The 14,309-nt window shown below is 53.4% G+C and overlaps 3 protein-coding genes across 4 annotated transcripts; 2 read left to right on the top strand and 1 right to left on the bottom strand.

Moving 5' to 3' along the window:
* Nucleotides 1–4,307, top strand: SPACA6 (sperm acrosome associated 6). Its single transcript, XM_072916870.1, has 8 exons — nucleotides 1–448; nucleotides 960–1,034; nucleotides 1,378–1,446; nucleotides 1,559–1,612; nucleotides 1,699–1,776; nucleotides 2,248–2,351; nucleotides 3,679–3,832; nucleotides 4,104–4,307. Exons 1-8 carry the CDS (start codon nucleotides 91–93, stop codon nucleotides 4,271–4,273), a joined length of 1,062 nt encoding a protein of 353 aa, XP_072772971.1. The 5' UTR covers nucleotides 1–90; the 3' UTR covers nucleotides 4,274–4,307.
* Nucleotides 4,308–6,894: 2,587 nt separating this feature from the next.
* Nucleotides 6,895–9,378, top strand: LOC116809162 (fibrinogen-like protein 1-like protein). 2 transcript variants are annotated; one of them, XM_072916743.1, is made up of 3 exons: nucleotides 6,896–7,135; nucleotides 7,611–7,724; nucleotides 8,265–9,378. In XM_072916743.1, the coding sequence occupies exons 1-3, from the start codon at nucleotides 7,132–7,134 to the stop codon at nucleotides 8,891–8,893; spliced, it is 747 nt and encodes a 248-aa protein (XP_072772844.1). In that variant the 5' UTR covers nucleotides 6,896–7,131; the 3' UTR covers nucleotides 8,894–9,378. The 2 variants fall into 2 exon arrangements, with proteins under 2 accessions (XP_072772845.1, XP_072772844.1); XM_072916744.1 differs by lacking the exon at nucleotides 7,611–7,724 and having other exon boundaries at nucleotides 6,895–7,135.
* A 1,800-nt stretch (nucleotides 9,379–11,178) lies between these two features.
* On the bottom strand, nucleotides 11,179–13,644 carry LOC115497726 (fibrinogen-like protein 1-like protein). The gene is made up of 3 exons (XM_041720081.2): nucleotides 13,492–13,644; nucleotides 12,925–13,044; nucleotides 11,179–11,969 (listed from the first exon to the last, which is right to left on the bottom strand). The coding sequence occupies exons 1-3, from the start codon at nucleotides 13,493–13,495 to the stop codon at nucleotides 11,329–11,331; spliced, it is 765 nt and encodes a 254-aa protein (XP_041576015.2). The 5' UTR covers nucleotides 13,496–13,644; the 3' UTR covers nucleotides 11,179–11,328.
* Between the last annotated feature and the right edge of the window lie 665 nt (nucleotides 13,645–14,309).

The raw sequence follows: 14,309 nt of genomic DNA, 5'->3' as shown, positions 1-14,309 counted from the left end.
TCTTCCTGTTCAGACGTGAGGCTTACACATTCCTTGCTGGGTTCTGCCCACACCTTTGGCTGGTGTGAGGTCAGTGTGGCTGGCTAGATAATGCCACCCACTTTATCTGGTTCCCTGGCGACCCAGGTGCCCAGGTTCCACCTTGGAACCCCGCCTTTGTCCAGAGAACTCAGGCACTTGGGTGCTAGATCTGGGCTCATGGAGTGGTGGTTTTTGGCCATGATGCTGGTATTAGTCCCCTGGCATTCTAGAAACCCTGATTTGTGGCTGTGGGTCCTGATGTCCTGCCTCCCTGTGGTTAACCCCTGCCTGCTCTGCTTCGGGCCCCCCATTCAGCGGGCACGGCTTTGCCGTGACATTACTGGGACATTTGTCAATCATCCCAGACATAAAAAATGCCATGAGGCCCTTGTTGAGGCTGCTAAACCACTTGCTTCTGTCACTGTAGGTATGGCATGACTCCCTAGGGACACCAAACCCAACAGGGATCCTGCCCAAGAACCTCTGTCCTTACTGGTCCCTACTTTCCACCAGGGACATCCATCCCAAAGGGGATCCCCACCCTGAACAGCATCCAGAGCCCTCTGGGGTTTCCCATTTCAACCAAGGCCCTCACACTTGAGCAGGATCCCAGGAAACTGGGAACCCTAGGAACCCACCCTAGGACTCCATCCTTGGGACTCACAACCATGCCAAGGTCTTCTCGGTCCTGATTTGGCCCCCAGGGATCTTTGGGGATCCCAAACCTGCCTGGAACCCTGAGAATCACCCAACCATGACCAAGGACACACTGGGGACCCCTTGGCCCAACCTAGGACCTTAGGAATCCACGGGGTCACCTGACCTTTCCCAGTATTCCTTAAATCTTATTCAGAACTTTAGGAACCCACAGAAACCCCCAGACCTTACTGGACCTTCCCATCCCTGAAACTCCAGCTCTAACCCTGTACTGGTTCCAGGGTCAGGACAGCGTGAGGAACTTCGGGAGATCGTCATGGATGCAATGTATTCCATAGAGGACCAAAGGGGAAAGAGTGAGCACACTGAGGGATGTGACACACAGGACATGGGACATGAAACACGGGGCAAGGGGGGTGGGATGTGGAGGCCTTGAAGGGGGATGAGGTGGAGGTGAAATAGAGGATATATGAATGTCTGGGAGTTGTAAAGGGATATTTGGGGAATCCTGAGGGCATATGGGTTTCAAGGTATACAGCTTCTTTGGGAGTTTGAAGGGATATTTGGGAATATATCTTACTTCAGGAGGGATATATGGAGTCAAAGTGAGTTGTATAAGGGATTTGTGAGGTCTGGGAAAAGTTTATAGGGACAAGGGGGAGGGCACATTGTCTTACCTGGACATTTGGGACACACCAGAGCCTCTGAACAAGTCTCTGCAAGAAGCTGTCAACACAATCTGGGCAAAGCTGAGCCAGCTGGAGAAAGGTATGGGGCCACCCTGGGAACCACTGTCCTAGAGAAACGCCCAGGGACCCCGTCTGGGCTGGGCAAGAGCTGAATCCTGACAGCTCATTACAAGGATGTGGGTCCCCGTGATCCCAGTCTGATGCTGCTTCCCCCCCACCAGTTCCAGCCTGCATCCCACCCTGTGGTGAGTGCCCATCCCTCTGTCTTGCCCTCCGCTGTCTCCTAGTACATCTCCCACCTCCCTGGGACCACCAAGTCTCTCTTTCCCAGGATTCCAGCCAGCTGCCCGTGTCTTCCAGTGTGCCACTTGCCGCTTTGTGGACTGTCAGTTTGCCCTGGACTGCCCAGGTATGGGGCCATGAGAGGCTGTTGTGTTAAGTGTAAGGAAATCTTCCTCAATTTCCTCCCATTCTTAGGTTATTTTTGTGCTAATTTTTATGTTTGGTGGCACTTGAGTGACTCCAGTCACACTTCTGGTACTGATTGAGGTCAAGTGGTCTAACTTTGCTTTTAAAGGTCTAGGCTAGAAAAACGCAGAATCTGTGCTCAGCAAAGGTTGTCATACATTTGGGGGCAGGTAGCTTTTGGGATGGAGGTGTGTTCAGTATTATAATGAGATTATAGTGAGCAAAGCTGATCCAAAGGACAGGATTTCACCACAGAAATCTCTGGGGACTCCCCGTGTTCTAAACCCATGGTCCCAGCCCGAGTGCACCTGCCCAAGTGTACATCTGCCCACCCCTGCGGGCAGCACAGGAGCACCATCATGTCTGTGAGTGCATGTGCAGATGGGAGCTCATGAGCCTGTCAATGCTCCAGTGCAGGACCTGTGGACCTACACCGATGAAACCATTGTGCTGCGCTGCAATGTGCCGTTCCACATCCCCGCCGGCCTGCCCGTCACCTGGATGTTTGCCCCAAATGTGAGTCACACATGGTCCTGCAAGGGTGGGAGCCACTCTCAGGGGGCTCTTGCAGGTGTAGTGATGCTGCCACAGCAGCTGTCTGTGCTGGAGCTAGCAGCTGTGTAAGCACACACAGGATGCTTGCCCATGGGAAGGGTGCACACGAGCCACAGGCAGATGTGTGTTTGCTGATCCGTGTGTGCACGTGTAACATCATAAAATCACAGGATGGTTTGGGTTGAAAAAGACCTTAGATCTCATGTTATTCCAATCCCCTGGAAGGTGTGGACACCTTCCACCAGACCAGGCTGGTTCAAGTCCCAGCCAACCTGGCCTTGGACACTTCCAGGGATGGCGCAGCCACATCTTACCCAGGGTGTCATGGGCAGAGTGGAAGCTTCAGACAATGTTTATTAAAGAAGCCCTGCTGCTGAGTCTGAGGGTCAGAAAGGATTCCTTTCTGTATTTATACTCTTTCAGAGAGATGGGTTCAGATGAAGGTAAATCCTTCCTTAGCCTCAGAATTTGGCAACAGTTTAAATCTTCATTTTGGAATTATTTTGGCCCAAAAGTCCTAATGATGGCAAATCAGATCCATTTATAAGAAGGAATTATTTAACAAACAAATGAACAGGCAAAATAGATTAAATATCTTAACCAAATTACTTACTACACAGTATAAAACTAAAAGAACTACTAGTAGATTACAGCATAACATAGAACAGTGCACTATATCAAAGCTAGCAAAATAAATGGTATTTAATAGGAGACAAATGTAATTTACATCAAATGACAATAATGTACACAGATTCCTTCACTCAACCCCTGGGGGATTAACTGGGAAATAGGTGTCCCTATTCACTGAAGAAACTACACACATTTCCAGGAAAATCCATAGAAGCTTTCTACTTTTGTAGTTGTAAAGTGACCTGCTGTCACTCAGAAATCCAGCTTACCTTCCACGCCTCACTTCAACATTAAGATGTTTATTGGCAGCTGGGAGGTGCCAGACCGGTGCTAACCCAGTGGTGCAAAAAGAACTCATTACAAGACAGATTGTCCTGTTTGAATTATCTGACTGGCTAGCAAACAGCAGATAAGCTCTTGAGGGGATGAGGTGCTCTGCTTCACAGGGCCTCACCACTCTCACAGGGAGGAAATCCTTCCTGCAGGAAGGGATTGTTGTGTACACCGTGTGTGTGGGATGGGAGGTGTGTGCCCCTGCAGCAGCCAGGAGTACCAGGAGCACGAAGGGGCCGTGCAGGACGAGGTGTCTCTGTGTGCCCGCGCGGTTCCGCGTGCCCGGCGGTCTGGGCCGTGCTGAGGTGTCCCCGCTGTGCCCCAGCTGCGCACACGGGACATGGCGCTGTTCAAGGAGCTGAAGGGGAATCCGGAGAATCCCTTCAGCCTGACCATCGAGGAACCCGCTCCAGGAACCGTCGCCTGTCGCCTCGGGGAACATTCCAAGCCCGTTGTCCGCAAGTTCTTCTACCTCAATGGTGAGCCCAGACACCCAAGTGCCCAGGGGCAGGGAGCAGAGCGGGACCTGGGACACCTGCACACGGGAAGGGCGTGAGCAGGTGCCAGGACGCCTGGTTCATGGTGGACAGGTGGATTAGAGCATGTGTTCCCTGGTGCCTGAGTCCCCTGGGAGCGTGTGGGGTGGAGCAGGGACCCCCAGATGCCGGAGTCACTGGGGACAGCGAGGGCTGTGGCTGGAGCAGGAGCTGCGGGGATAGCTGGTCCCTGTGCATGGCCCTGTGACCTGAGGGGCCTGGGTCCCCACAGTGTCAGAGGGAAGTGTGGAGGAAGAGAAAGAACTCCAGGCTGCCTTCAGCGCTGTGCTGCACTGGGATGACAAGACCCCCCTGCCCCACATACCAACTATGGGGCTGGCTGTGGGTCTTGGCTCCATGGCATTCATCCTGCTGCTGATGTGAGTACTCCTGACCTGGTGAACTGTGCTCTAAAAATCCCCATGCTTCCAGAGCTCTTCTCACACCAGCATAGGCTCCCTAACCTCTCTGGATTCTCAGCCTCTTTGAATTCCCTGCAAATACAAGGGGACCCAGGTATCTAAGGGTAGGCCAAAGACTGCCTGGACTCCTAAATTCACAGGACCCTCCATGTCTCCTAGGATCCCTTTGCCCTCTGGCCCATTCCAGGATCTCCCTCTTGTACCCAGTAGCACTCCAGGCTGCCTTTACTCTCCCCAGATTCCCTAATTGCCCCTGAAACCCTACAGTTTCCCCCTGTTTTCCCTAGAACCCTCACTGTCCTGTTTGGGGTACCAGTTACAGTCAGTTACCCCAGCTGCCCCCAGGATACCATAGCTTCACTCTTAGGCCCATCAGTTGCTCCGAGAACCCCCCAGCTGCTCCTTGAGGCCTCCAAATGCCCCATGTGTCCCTGTCCTCCCCACATACACCCTAATGGGAATAGGGTGTCCTCTCTGCTCCCCCTTTCTCCATTCCTCCTTCTGTCTCCCAGGGCCAGCTGGCAATGCCTCTGTGTTCGTCAGACATGCCGCAGACATGGACAAAAGGATTCCCAAGAGGATTCCAGATCCCTGGATTCACTCTAGAGGACTGTAGCACATGGATTCACCCCAAGGGACCAAAATTTCTGCAATTGCTTTTCTTGTGCTAGTCTTAAAACAGAAATACAGAGTTCTGAAAACCTGGATTATGCTTGTGATAGAAATACTGGGTTCTTGGGCTTGTAGACATTAAAACTGGGTACTGGGCAGCATTTCCTTCCCCTGGGTGGGCATTCCAGCTGCAGCTGGAGCTGCAGAGCTCTCAGTGGTGGTGGTGGTGCAGGGTGGGGCAGGAGGGTAGTAACTTGTCAGACTTGCTTTAGAGCTGCCTTAAATTGGTCAAGAATCAATAGGAGTGGTTGAGAAACACAAGGGAGGGGTCCCTTGGCTGCCCCTGACTCCAGCAAGGGCCGACATTAGAACGATGTCTGGAGAAAAGCTGGACAAAAATTATGGTATCAAAGTGGGGTCTCAGGGAAAAAAGAGGAGGGGAAAGCATCTCTGCTTGGTTGAGATCAGCAGATGGACAGTCTCTCCCCTGAAGGGATGCCTCTGGTTGAGCTTCCCACCTCCAGCTGCATTGGAGCAGACCTGGGAATAGTTACGTGTATATAACTGGGTCAATATATATTTATATCTAATATATCCCTGTTATTATCCCTTCTGTCATAATGCATATTAACACTCCATAGTGCATTTATCACCAAAATCCTGAATCTGCTTTCCTATTCCTTCCCTAAACCACACTGTTTGTGAACCTGGATTATGTAAATTCTTATTCAGCTGGACCATGCTGGTAGATTGCACTATGGGGAATCTGTGATCTCACAAGTTCTCACTGAACACAGCCAGATTTATCGTGCCAGATATTGTATCAGATCTTCTACTTTTGTGCACTGCCTGTCCCTACCATCCTTTCTGAGTGCCTTATAACCAAACTATGCTACCTTTGCATGTTTCCAAATTCCTTCTGTTCCCTCTGGGTGCTTCTTTGGATCCCATCTTACTCTTTCGCTTCACTTCCAACCACTCTCAGATCCACTCCATTCCTATCCAGCTGCTTTCATATCCTCTTCATTTCCTCTTATTGTGATCTCTTCGAACCCCTCTGTTCTCCTTTCACAAACAGATCCTTGCCATGTTTCCCCTTGTACACTCTTGTGCCCTCCATTTCCCTCTGTGTGTCCCCAGATCTCATCTGTTCCCCTCCTCGAGTACTCAGATCTCCTTTGGTCCTTTCAGCATCTCTTTAGTGCTGACTTTTCATCCCTGGGCAAGCTCACATCCCTCTTTTTCACAACAGGTACCCTCAGATTCCCTCTGCTGACCTTCATCAATGCTCAGATCCCACTGTCCCTTCTGTGGGTGCTCAGTTCCAATGGGTTCCACCATGATATCCCTCACCACCCCTCAATTCCCTCTGTTTTTCCTCCAAGCATTCTTAGATCCCCTCTGTACATGCTCAGATCCCCGTTGCTGCCCTCCATCCACCCGTTTTCACCCCATTCCTGGGCAGATGTTTTCCTCTCCTCCTGCATGGCCACTCTCCCACACCCAGTGCTCAGAGCCACAACTGTCTCACCTGCCTCACAGAAACCTTTCCCAGGCCCTTCAGCTGCTTCCTGGCAGGTCAGGACTCTGTCCCACTGGGGAGTCAAGACTTCTCCTGCTTCCCCCAGACACAGACCCCTCCATCACGACCCTCTACCTATGTCATGCACCCCAGAATGCACCAGCTGCTTCAAACACTGCCCCACAGCCGTTCCCTTCTCTGAAGGTCTTGGGGCTGCTCTGCTGCCCCACCCAAAGCCGGGCTGGGCTGGACTGGAGCAGATTAAACAAGAGCCCCTTGACCTGGCAGCACCAGCTGCAGTGGTGGGAGGCAAGCACAGACCTGTGTTTGCTCTCCACCTGGCTGGTGGCTGTGGCATTCAAGTGTTTGCTGAGCAATACTCTTCACAGTTTGCAAATATGCTGTTCCCCAGGAAAATTCCATCCAAGTCACTAAGCGCTCACAGAAGAGACCATTCCAAGGATTCTTGCTGGCACGGGAATTCTTTTCTTTGCAGTCCAGAACCACAGGCACCTCCACCTCAGCTGGTGTTTTCTGCAGGCACAAAGGGAACCAACCTGATCTCTTCCACCAGAGAAGGGAGGTAGGACCCGCTCAGCCCGCCCAGCGCAGAGGGCACTACAAATCCCTCTGTGTGACGGGCACTGCAGAGCTCTGCGCTCCAGAGGGCATTTCCACAGGGAGCAATGGGTGAGTACAGGGCTGGGAAGTGGGTGCTCCTTGCCAGCAATGGGGAGAGCAAAGGTAGGGAAGCTCAGCCAGAGGGAGAGGCTCCATGCTCTGTTCTTGCACACTGACGAGAGCACTGGCACCGGTGCCCTTTAGGGGTACTTGCCACCTCTGAGCACCAGCTGCTCGTGCCCGGTCTTCTGGCTCACCCCAGCCAGGCTCCTGCTCCAGGGACCAGGAGTGAAACTTGGCTCAGGCAGTTGTTGGCTGCTTTGCTCTGCCCAAAACTACCCCGTGTTTGACTTGTCCACCGCAGATCAAGGGGAAAAGGGCAGGTTGTCGACCCCTCTGGCAGCTTTGCAGCTTGCAGGGAGCAGCCTGATGCTGCCCAGCATGCTCAGTGCCCTCCTGCAGCTCACAGGCTCCTGGTAACTGCTTCTGGTGCCATGGGAGAGACGGTCACATTTCTTCTTTTCTTCTTGTCCCTTTCAACCAGCTCAGTGTCTTCTGCTCCTTGCTTCCCTGCTCATCTTGGCAGTGCACACACAGAGCCTAAACACCTTCAAGAAATCTCCCTCCAACACTTCATCAAGTGTTCTGAAGAGAACCAGTAGGTAGCATCCTGTGGGCATCTGGTATTGTGTGCACACGTTCAGCCAGCTCTGGGTAGGGCAGGTCCGTGTGCTGTCCCTCACCCTGGCCCTGCTCCAGGATGGAGATGTCTGTCTGTGTGTGTGTGTATGTGTGTGTGTGTGTGCACTGTGAGGCTGGGAAGGGTGGCTCTGTGCATGAAGGGAGCATTTTTCCCCATTTCCTTAGTCACAGGCAGTTCCTCTTCACCTTCCTCCCAGCATGACCCTGCTGTAGTGGCACAGCCCCTTTTTCAGGAGCCCCAAGGGAGCCCACTGGTGCCCGTATTCAGTCTCTTGGACTGATACCAGCATGGCTCAGTCAGTCTGGGGGACTCCTGTTGGTTTTCCCTACAGAAAAGGAGCAGAGGTTTGAGGCCAATCCCCTCTCACCTCCAGCCCTCTCTGGGCTGGGAGAGCTGATTATCCCCCATGTGCCCTGGCCATGTGAATCTCCCTCCTGCCCAAGGTCTTGTCCTGATGCCCAGGCTTTTGCTCTATCCCCCTGTGTCCTGCCCCAGCTTGGCCCAAGGACTGCAGTGAGGTTCCAGCTGGCAGCCCCAGCGGTGTGTACATCATCCAGCCCACGGGCCTGCACCCCATCCTGGTGTCCTGCGAGATGAGCGGGGCAGGCGGCGGCTGGACCGTCATCCAGAGGAACCGGCGGGACACGGACATCACCTGGGCCGAGTCCTGGAGCACCTACAAGCACGGCTTCGGGAACGTGCACACCGAGTTCTGGCTGGGCACCGAGTACATCCACCAGATTGCCAAGCAGAAGGTCTACCAGGTCCGGTTTGTCATCTGGGATGCTGCAAACAACATGAGGTTCGCAGACTACAACCTGTTCAGCCTGGATGATGAGTCCCAGGGCTACCGGCTGAGGCTGGGAGCACACTCAGGGACAGCAGAGGATGCCATGGATTCAGACAACCCCAGGAAAGTGCACAACAACATGAAGTTCTCCACAAAGGATCGGGATCAGGATACGTACAGAGGGAACTGTGCCTCACGCTACGGGGGTGGCTGGTGGTACTCAGCCTGTTACTCGGTGCAGCTGAACGTCAAGGGCGGTCTGACATGGGGCAACCTGTGCAAGGGGAGCTGCAGAGCCTCGGCCATCCTCATCAAACCAACTCCATACCCCTAGAACTCCTTCCCCCTCCTGTCCCCTTGTGGCACTGTGGCCAGGCCAGTGCCCTGCTGGGGCCCGTTTGATGATGAGGCCTTGGGGGTGAATAGGGTTGTTCCTCTCTATCAAGAACTGCTTTGTTTTCCTCCTGTCTTGAAAAGTAGCAAAGCTCCTGTCTCTGTCTCTGGCCATTCACCTGTGGTGGGTTTTGGGGGGGATATTATTAGAATATTATTTCTTGGGGGGAATATTATTAGAATATTATTATTATTATTAGAATTATTAGAATCTCTATAAACACTCCAATATCCAAGCATGTTCCTCTGTGCTCAGAAGCCTAAAACCCTCCTGATCAGCATGGTCTTACTCTCTTTTTGCTTTGTGGGTAGAGATGTTTTCAGCAGAAGAACATCCACCATCACCAGCTAACCTGACCTAAGCTATATTGACCTCAGGGCAGGCCATGTCCACAACACATCCTCCAGAATAAAATCACTTTCAGACCTGCAGTGTCCTTCATTTATTTGGGAACTGCTTGCAACTGCTGCCTGTTTCCTGCCAGAAGCACACCTGAGGCTTCTGTAAGAAAAAGTTTTCAAAGGAAAATTTTTTCATACAGCTCAAGTGAGGAATTAGAGACAAAACTTTCACTTAAAGAAGAGGATTGCATTTTAAGGTGGGGATCTTCCAAAAAGGGAATGTAGCATGACACAGCCAACAGCAAGCAGAGGGTGCAAGGGAAGCATCAGGTCAGTGGAACCCTGCCAGCCCTGACCTGGAAAGCCAGGTCAGTGTCATCCTGCCTCGTACAACTTGTGGATGCTGGGAGGGACCTGGGAGACTGGAAAGGAACACAGGACTGCAGGGCCACACAGCACCATGTGGCTGGTCTGTCTGGGCTGGTGTGAGAGCTGACACAGCCTGACATGGCAGGGATCCCAGAATTTCAAGATTCTGGATAAGCTTGGGTCTGTATGAAAGTGCTGTGGTGTGGTGATAACCTTGTGCACTGGACAGCTCAGCAGTGGACACAGTACCTGTGGTGAGCTCTCTGATGCTGAGCAGAGGGAGGATGTTTGACTGTTGCACTGTTGTCTAGCAGTGCTGAACAGAGCAAATGTCTCACTGGCTGCACTCATAGATTCACAGAATATTCTGAGTTGGAAGGGACCCACAAGGATGATCAAGTGCAACTATTTTTGGAATAGACCCAGGAATGCAGCTCAGCATCACTCAGGGCTGGCTGCTGGGTGGAATGCTGTTTACCAGGAGCCCCAAGCCTTTGCCCAGCCTCTCACCTGCTGTCAGGCTGTGTATCCAGGCTGGAGCACCGATGCCTTTTTAAGCCAGCAGACATGTCTCTTAGTCCAGAAGTGCTACTCTCAGGCCAGCTCCAGCGGGGAAGCCTTTCTCAGCCAGCAGCACCCTCGTATCTCCATCTCCCCATGAAACAGTGCTGCCAAAGAATGCTCCTTGAGGACTCGACAGCTCCTCAGGAACAATGCACTGCCACAGCTCTGCAGGGTGCCCTGGGACCTTGGTCACAGACCTTGGCTCCAGAATCCCATGTTTTTCAGCATTCCAAGCCACAAACCTTCCTTGAGCTCAGCTGTCCTTCCACAGAGGGAGGAGAGGAGCTGTGGCTTCTTTCAGGCCCCAGGTTCAAACTTCCCTGCATCACAAGGGAACTTCACAGACACATTCCCTGTCTGCAGCAGGGAGTGATGGGACTGACTGACCCACACCACTCACACCCTCAAGGAGTCCACTGCCCTCTCCACACTCCAGGCTGTGGTGGTTTCTTCTCTTTCCCAGCACAGAGCAACCACCCAGCCATGAACAGGGGCAAACTGTGAGTGAGGGCTGTGCATGCCCAGGGCTTTGCTGGCGTGTTGGCTAATTGTAGCCTTACAGTCCAGTGTGCAGTGGCTGGAACAAGCCATTGAAAGGAATACTGCCTAACACACAGACCTTCCCCCAAGTCTGCCACCCTGAAGAGTGGACAGAGTGATCCCCCCACACCTGTGTGCAGGTAGACATGAGGCAGCACGGTCTGGCTCCAGGGTTTATTGCAGCTGATTCCTCCCACCATGGATAGCAGAGCTGTGGGGTGTGCAGGGCTCAGGGAAGGAGCAGGGCCTGGGCAAAGCAGGGTTCACCAACTGCAGGGGAAGGGAACTGGCTCCATGTCCCTCTCCCCAGGATGGGAGCGGGTGCACCCACACCAAACCAGTGCCTGTGCCCCAGTGCCAGCCAGCATCATGGCACTGGACAAAGCTACCCGTGTGCCTGGGCTCTGGGCAATGGCTCCTGAGCCCCAGAGCTGCTGTGTTTGTGCTGGTGAGGGAACAGGAGCTGGTGGGCAGAGCAGGATGTGTGCTGGGACTGGCATGGGAATGGGGCACTGAGCTGGGGATGGTGGCACCCCCACGCTCCCGGGGGGCTGGGCGTGGTCAACACACATCTGTGGGTTTGACCAGGATGAGGGAGGATGCGCAGTCACCGTTATCACAGAATCCTGGCCAAACAATGTAGTTTTTGGCATTGAGCAGGACGTTCTGGCACCTGTTGTACCACCACCCCCCGTAGCTCTTGGCGCAGTTCCCGCTGTACTGGTCCTGGTCCTTGTCGACTGTGCTGAACTTCATGTTGTCGTGAATGCCGCCCTTCTTGGGGTGGTAGAGGGTCAGGTAGTCATCCCCATCCCCAGAATGCCGGCCCAGCCGCAGCGGGTAGCCGCTGGCCTCGCTCTCCACCCGGAAGATGTCGTACTCGGCGTAGTGGGTGACGTTGGCCTTGTCCCGCACCACGAAGCGCACCTTGTAGGTGCCCTGCTGCGTCAGCAGGTGCAGGTACTCGGTGCCCAGCCAGTAATCGCTGTGCACGTTCCCGAAGCCGTACTTGTAGGTGGTCCAGGATTGCTTCCAGGTGAGCTCGGTGTCGTGCGAGTTTCTCTGCACCACCGTCCAGCCCTTGCCCTCGGTGTCCATGTCGCACCAGACCACGCGCGGGGGGGACCGGGCGGGCTGGATGACGTACACGCCGCTGGGGCTGCCCTTGCGGAGGCGGCTGCAGTCCGGGGGGAAGCCTGAGGCTGCAGCAGCACACACGGGGTGGGGGGGAGAGAAGGTCCGTGAGGCTATCAGGACAACAAGGAGCTTCGGGACAAAAAGGAGTGGTTCTAGTCTGCAGCTTTTCCACTGGCTCATCCTCAGGGAACATGAAGGTGTCTGAGCCAGTGACCTCTGCAAGAGCTTTGGAACCTAATTCTCATGATTTGCTGTTTCATTTGGAGCCTTCTAATGCATCTTGCCAAGGAAAGAAGGGTGAAAAAATCTCAAGGACTGTCAATTATGTCCTCAAAGCATGTCTGGCCCATATACCCTTGATATACTGAGCTGCAGCTCTTGCAGGGACCAGAAGTATCTAAAATGCTCCACTGGATGAGGATATGTAATGAAAATTTATGTTTTACCTGGAGCTGATGGCATTGGATGAGAAGGCTTAGTTCTGCCTTGGCCTTATAGGGGTCTCTTCTCCCAGCTTGTTATAATTTATCTAGCCAATCTTATTTACCCAATTACTAGCCAAACTAATTTGCCATCTAATTTGTTTTTCTTGGTTTGTGTCTGATGGGAGACAATTTGCTGTGGATAGTTCCAATTCAACCCACGAAATTCCGGGGTCTTGTAGGTACTGTAATCCTCCCTTAAAGGGAGGAAGGGAATGTTCTAAATCCAACAAGAGCTAAACAAAAAGCCAAATAGCTAAAAGGATCTCTCCTGGAACTGAGCCTCACAAGCATGGCACAGCAATCCTTCCAAGCTGTGGTGTTTTGGCAGAAACCTGTTGGTTTCAGTGTGGAAAAGGGGGTGAAGGTGACTTGGCAGGAGCCAGGTTGTAGAATCCATGGCCCAGGGGTGATGTGTGTGAGGAGTTCCTGTGTTGTGCATCCCTTTGGGTGTTTGCTGACCTCCCCTGGCACAGAGCAGCCCTGAGTGTCCCGCTCTGCCCTCGGGGCCCCTCGGTGCCCCCCACCTGCTACTCACCACTCCGGGGGCTGGCAGTGGGCACGGCTGGGCCAGCGCTGGCACAGAGGAGAAGCATTGCCACCACAGTGGGCAGGAGGACAAGGTCCCGGTGCAGCCAGGGTGTCCCAGCCTGGAGCCCTGGAGAGGAAAATGCCCATCACCACGGAAATGTCCTGGCCCACACAGAGCTAGAAACCCAAACCCTGTGTGCTGACCGACAGCACCCCCCTACACCCTGCACTCACTCAGCTCCTGGGGAGATGCCACCACGCCTGGGGCAGGATCCCTGAGTAACCACACATGCCACATGCACTGGGAAAGGAGCAAGGTGAGGCTTAGGTCTCCACATTAACCTCCCTCGACAGGATGTTGGAACACATGGCACAGGTAGCCTGGGGCAGGCACAGGCTGGCACCAAGTGTGTGTGTGGTTTGGTGCTTTGCTCTGGCAGCCCTCCTGCTCCCAGGGAAACTCACAGCTGCTGTTCTGCCCATCATTCTCTGTGCCTTTGTGTACTCACCCCATGAGGTCTCATTTGAGCCCAGCACCACACTGGAGTGAGGTGCACCTGAGCAGGAAACTCACCCATCACGACAGCACCTCTGCGCAGAGCAGGAACCCAGTGGTGCAGCCTCCCATGCCCAGCTGTGCATGCTGGTTTTATAGGCACTGCACACACCCACGTGTGCTCACACTCATCCTTTGTAGAGGCACAAGGAGCCACTTGCAGATTGTGACTCAGGCAGTTTCCACATCCCATGACGGCACAGCTGAGGGGAGGGACACATGTGCTTCCAGCCAGAGAGGTACAGAATAACCCCCTCCATGCTGAGGAATTTCAGTTATTGACTGTCCCTACATAAACACTACATGTGAATTGCACACTTGGAGCAAAATCCGGAGAACCAGGATCAAAGTGAAGTGGAGAGACCCAGCTTCTTAAGGATATGGGGAAACTAGCAAAGGAGGAGAGGTCTGTGTGACCAGCCCCAAGCATGACCTTGGAAAGTTGAGGACAGGTCCTCAAGAGAGGTGCCTGCTCACTAACTCTCCACTGGCAGGTTTTAGGATCAGTCATGGGGCTGGAGCCAGTGTCCTGCAGCCAGAGCTGCAGTGTCCCCTGGCACCCCTGAGCCAGGGCTCCAGTTAACAAACAGGGCTCTGTGGGTCCCTTTGCACTCTTCTTCCCTGTCTTTAGCCTGGTGAGTCCCTACAGATCCACCTTCAGCCCCAGAAATGTTGACAAAGAGTTTCTCCATCTTCTGGATCAAAATGCTCTCTGGACAAATGCTTTGGGAGGGCTGTTCTTCCTGACAGAGGGTCCAGGAAGCTCCATAACCTTTTCAAGTCAGATTTAAGAAGATAAAGATGTGGTCCTTCTATCATCTTCTCTGTTGGTTTCT

Source organism: Taeniopygia guttata, chromosome 19, assembly GCF_048771995.1.
Source record: "Taeniopygia guttata chromosome 19, bTaeGut7.mat, whole genome shotgun sequence".
Lineage (NCBI taxonomy): Eukaryota > Metazoa > Chordata > Aves > Passeriformes > Estrildidae > Taeniopygia > Taeniopygia guttata.
This window is presented reverse-complemented; position numbering and strand designations above follow the sequence as displayed.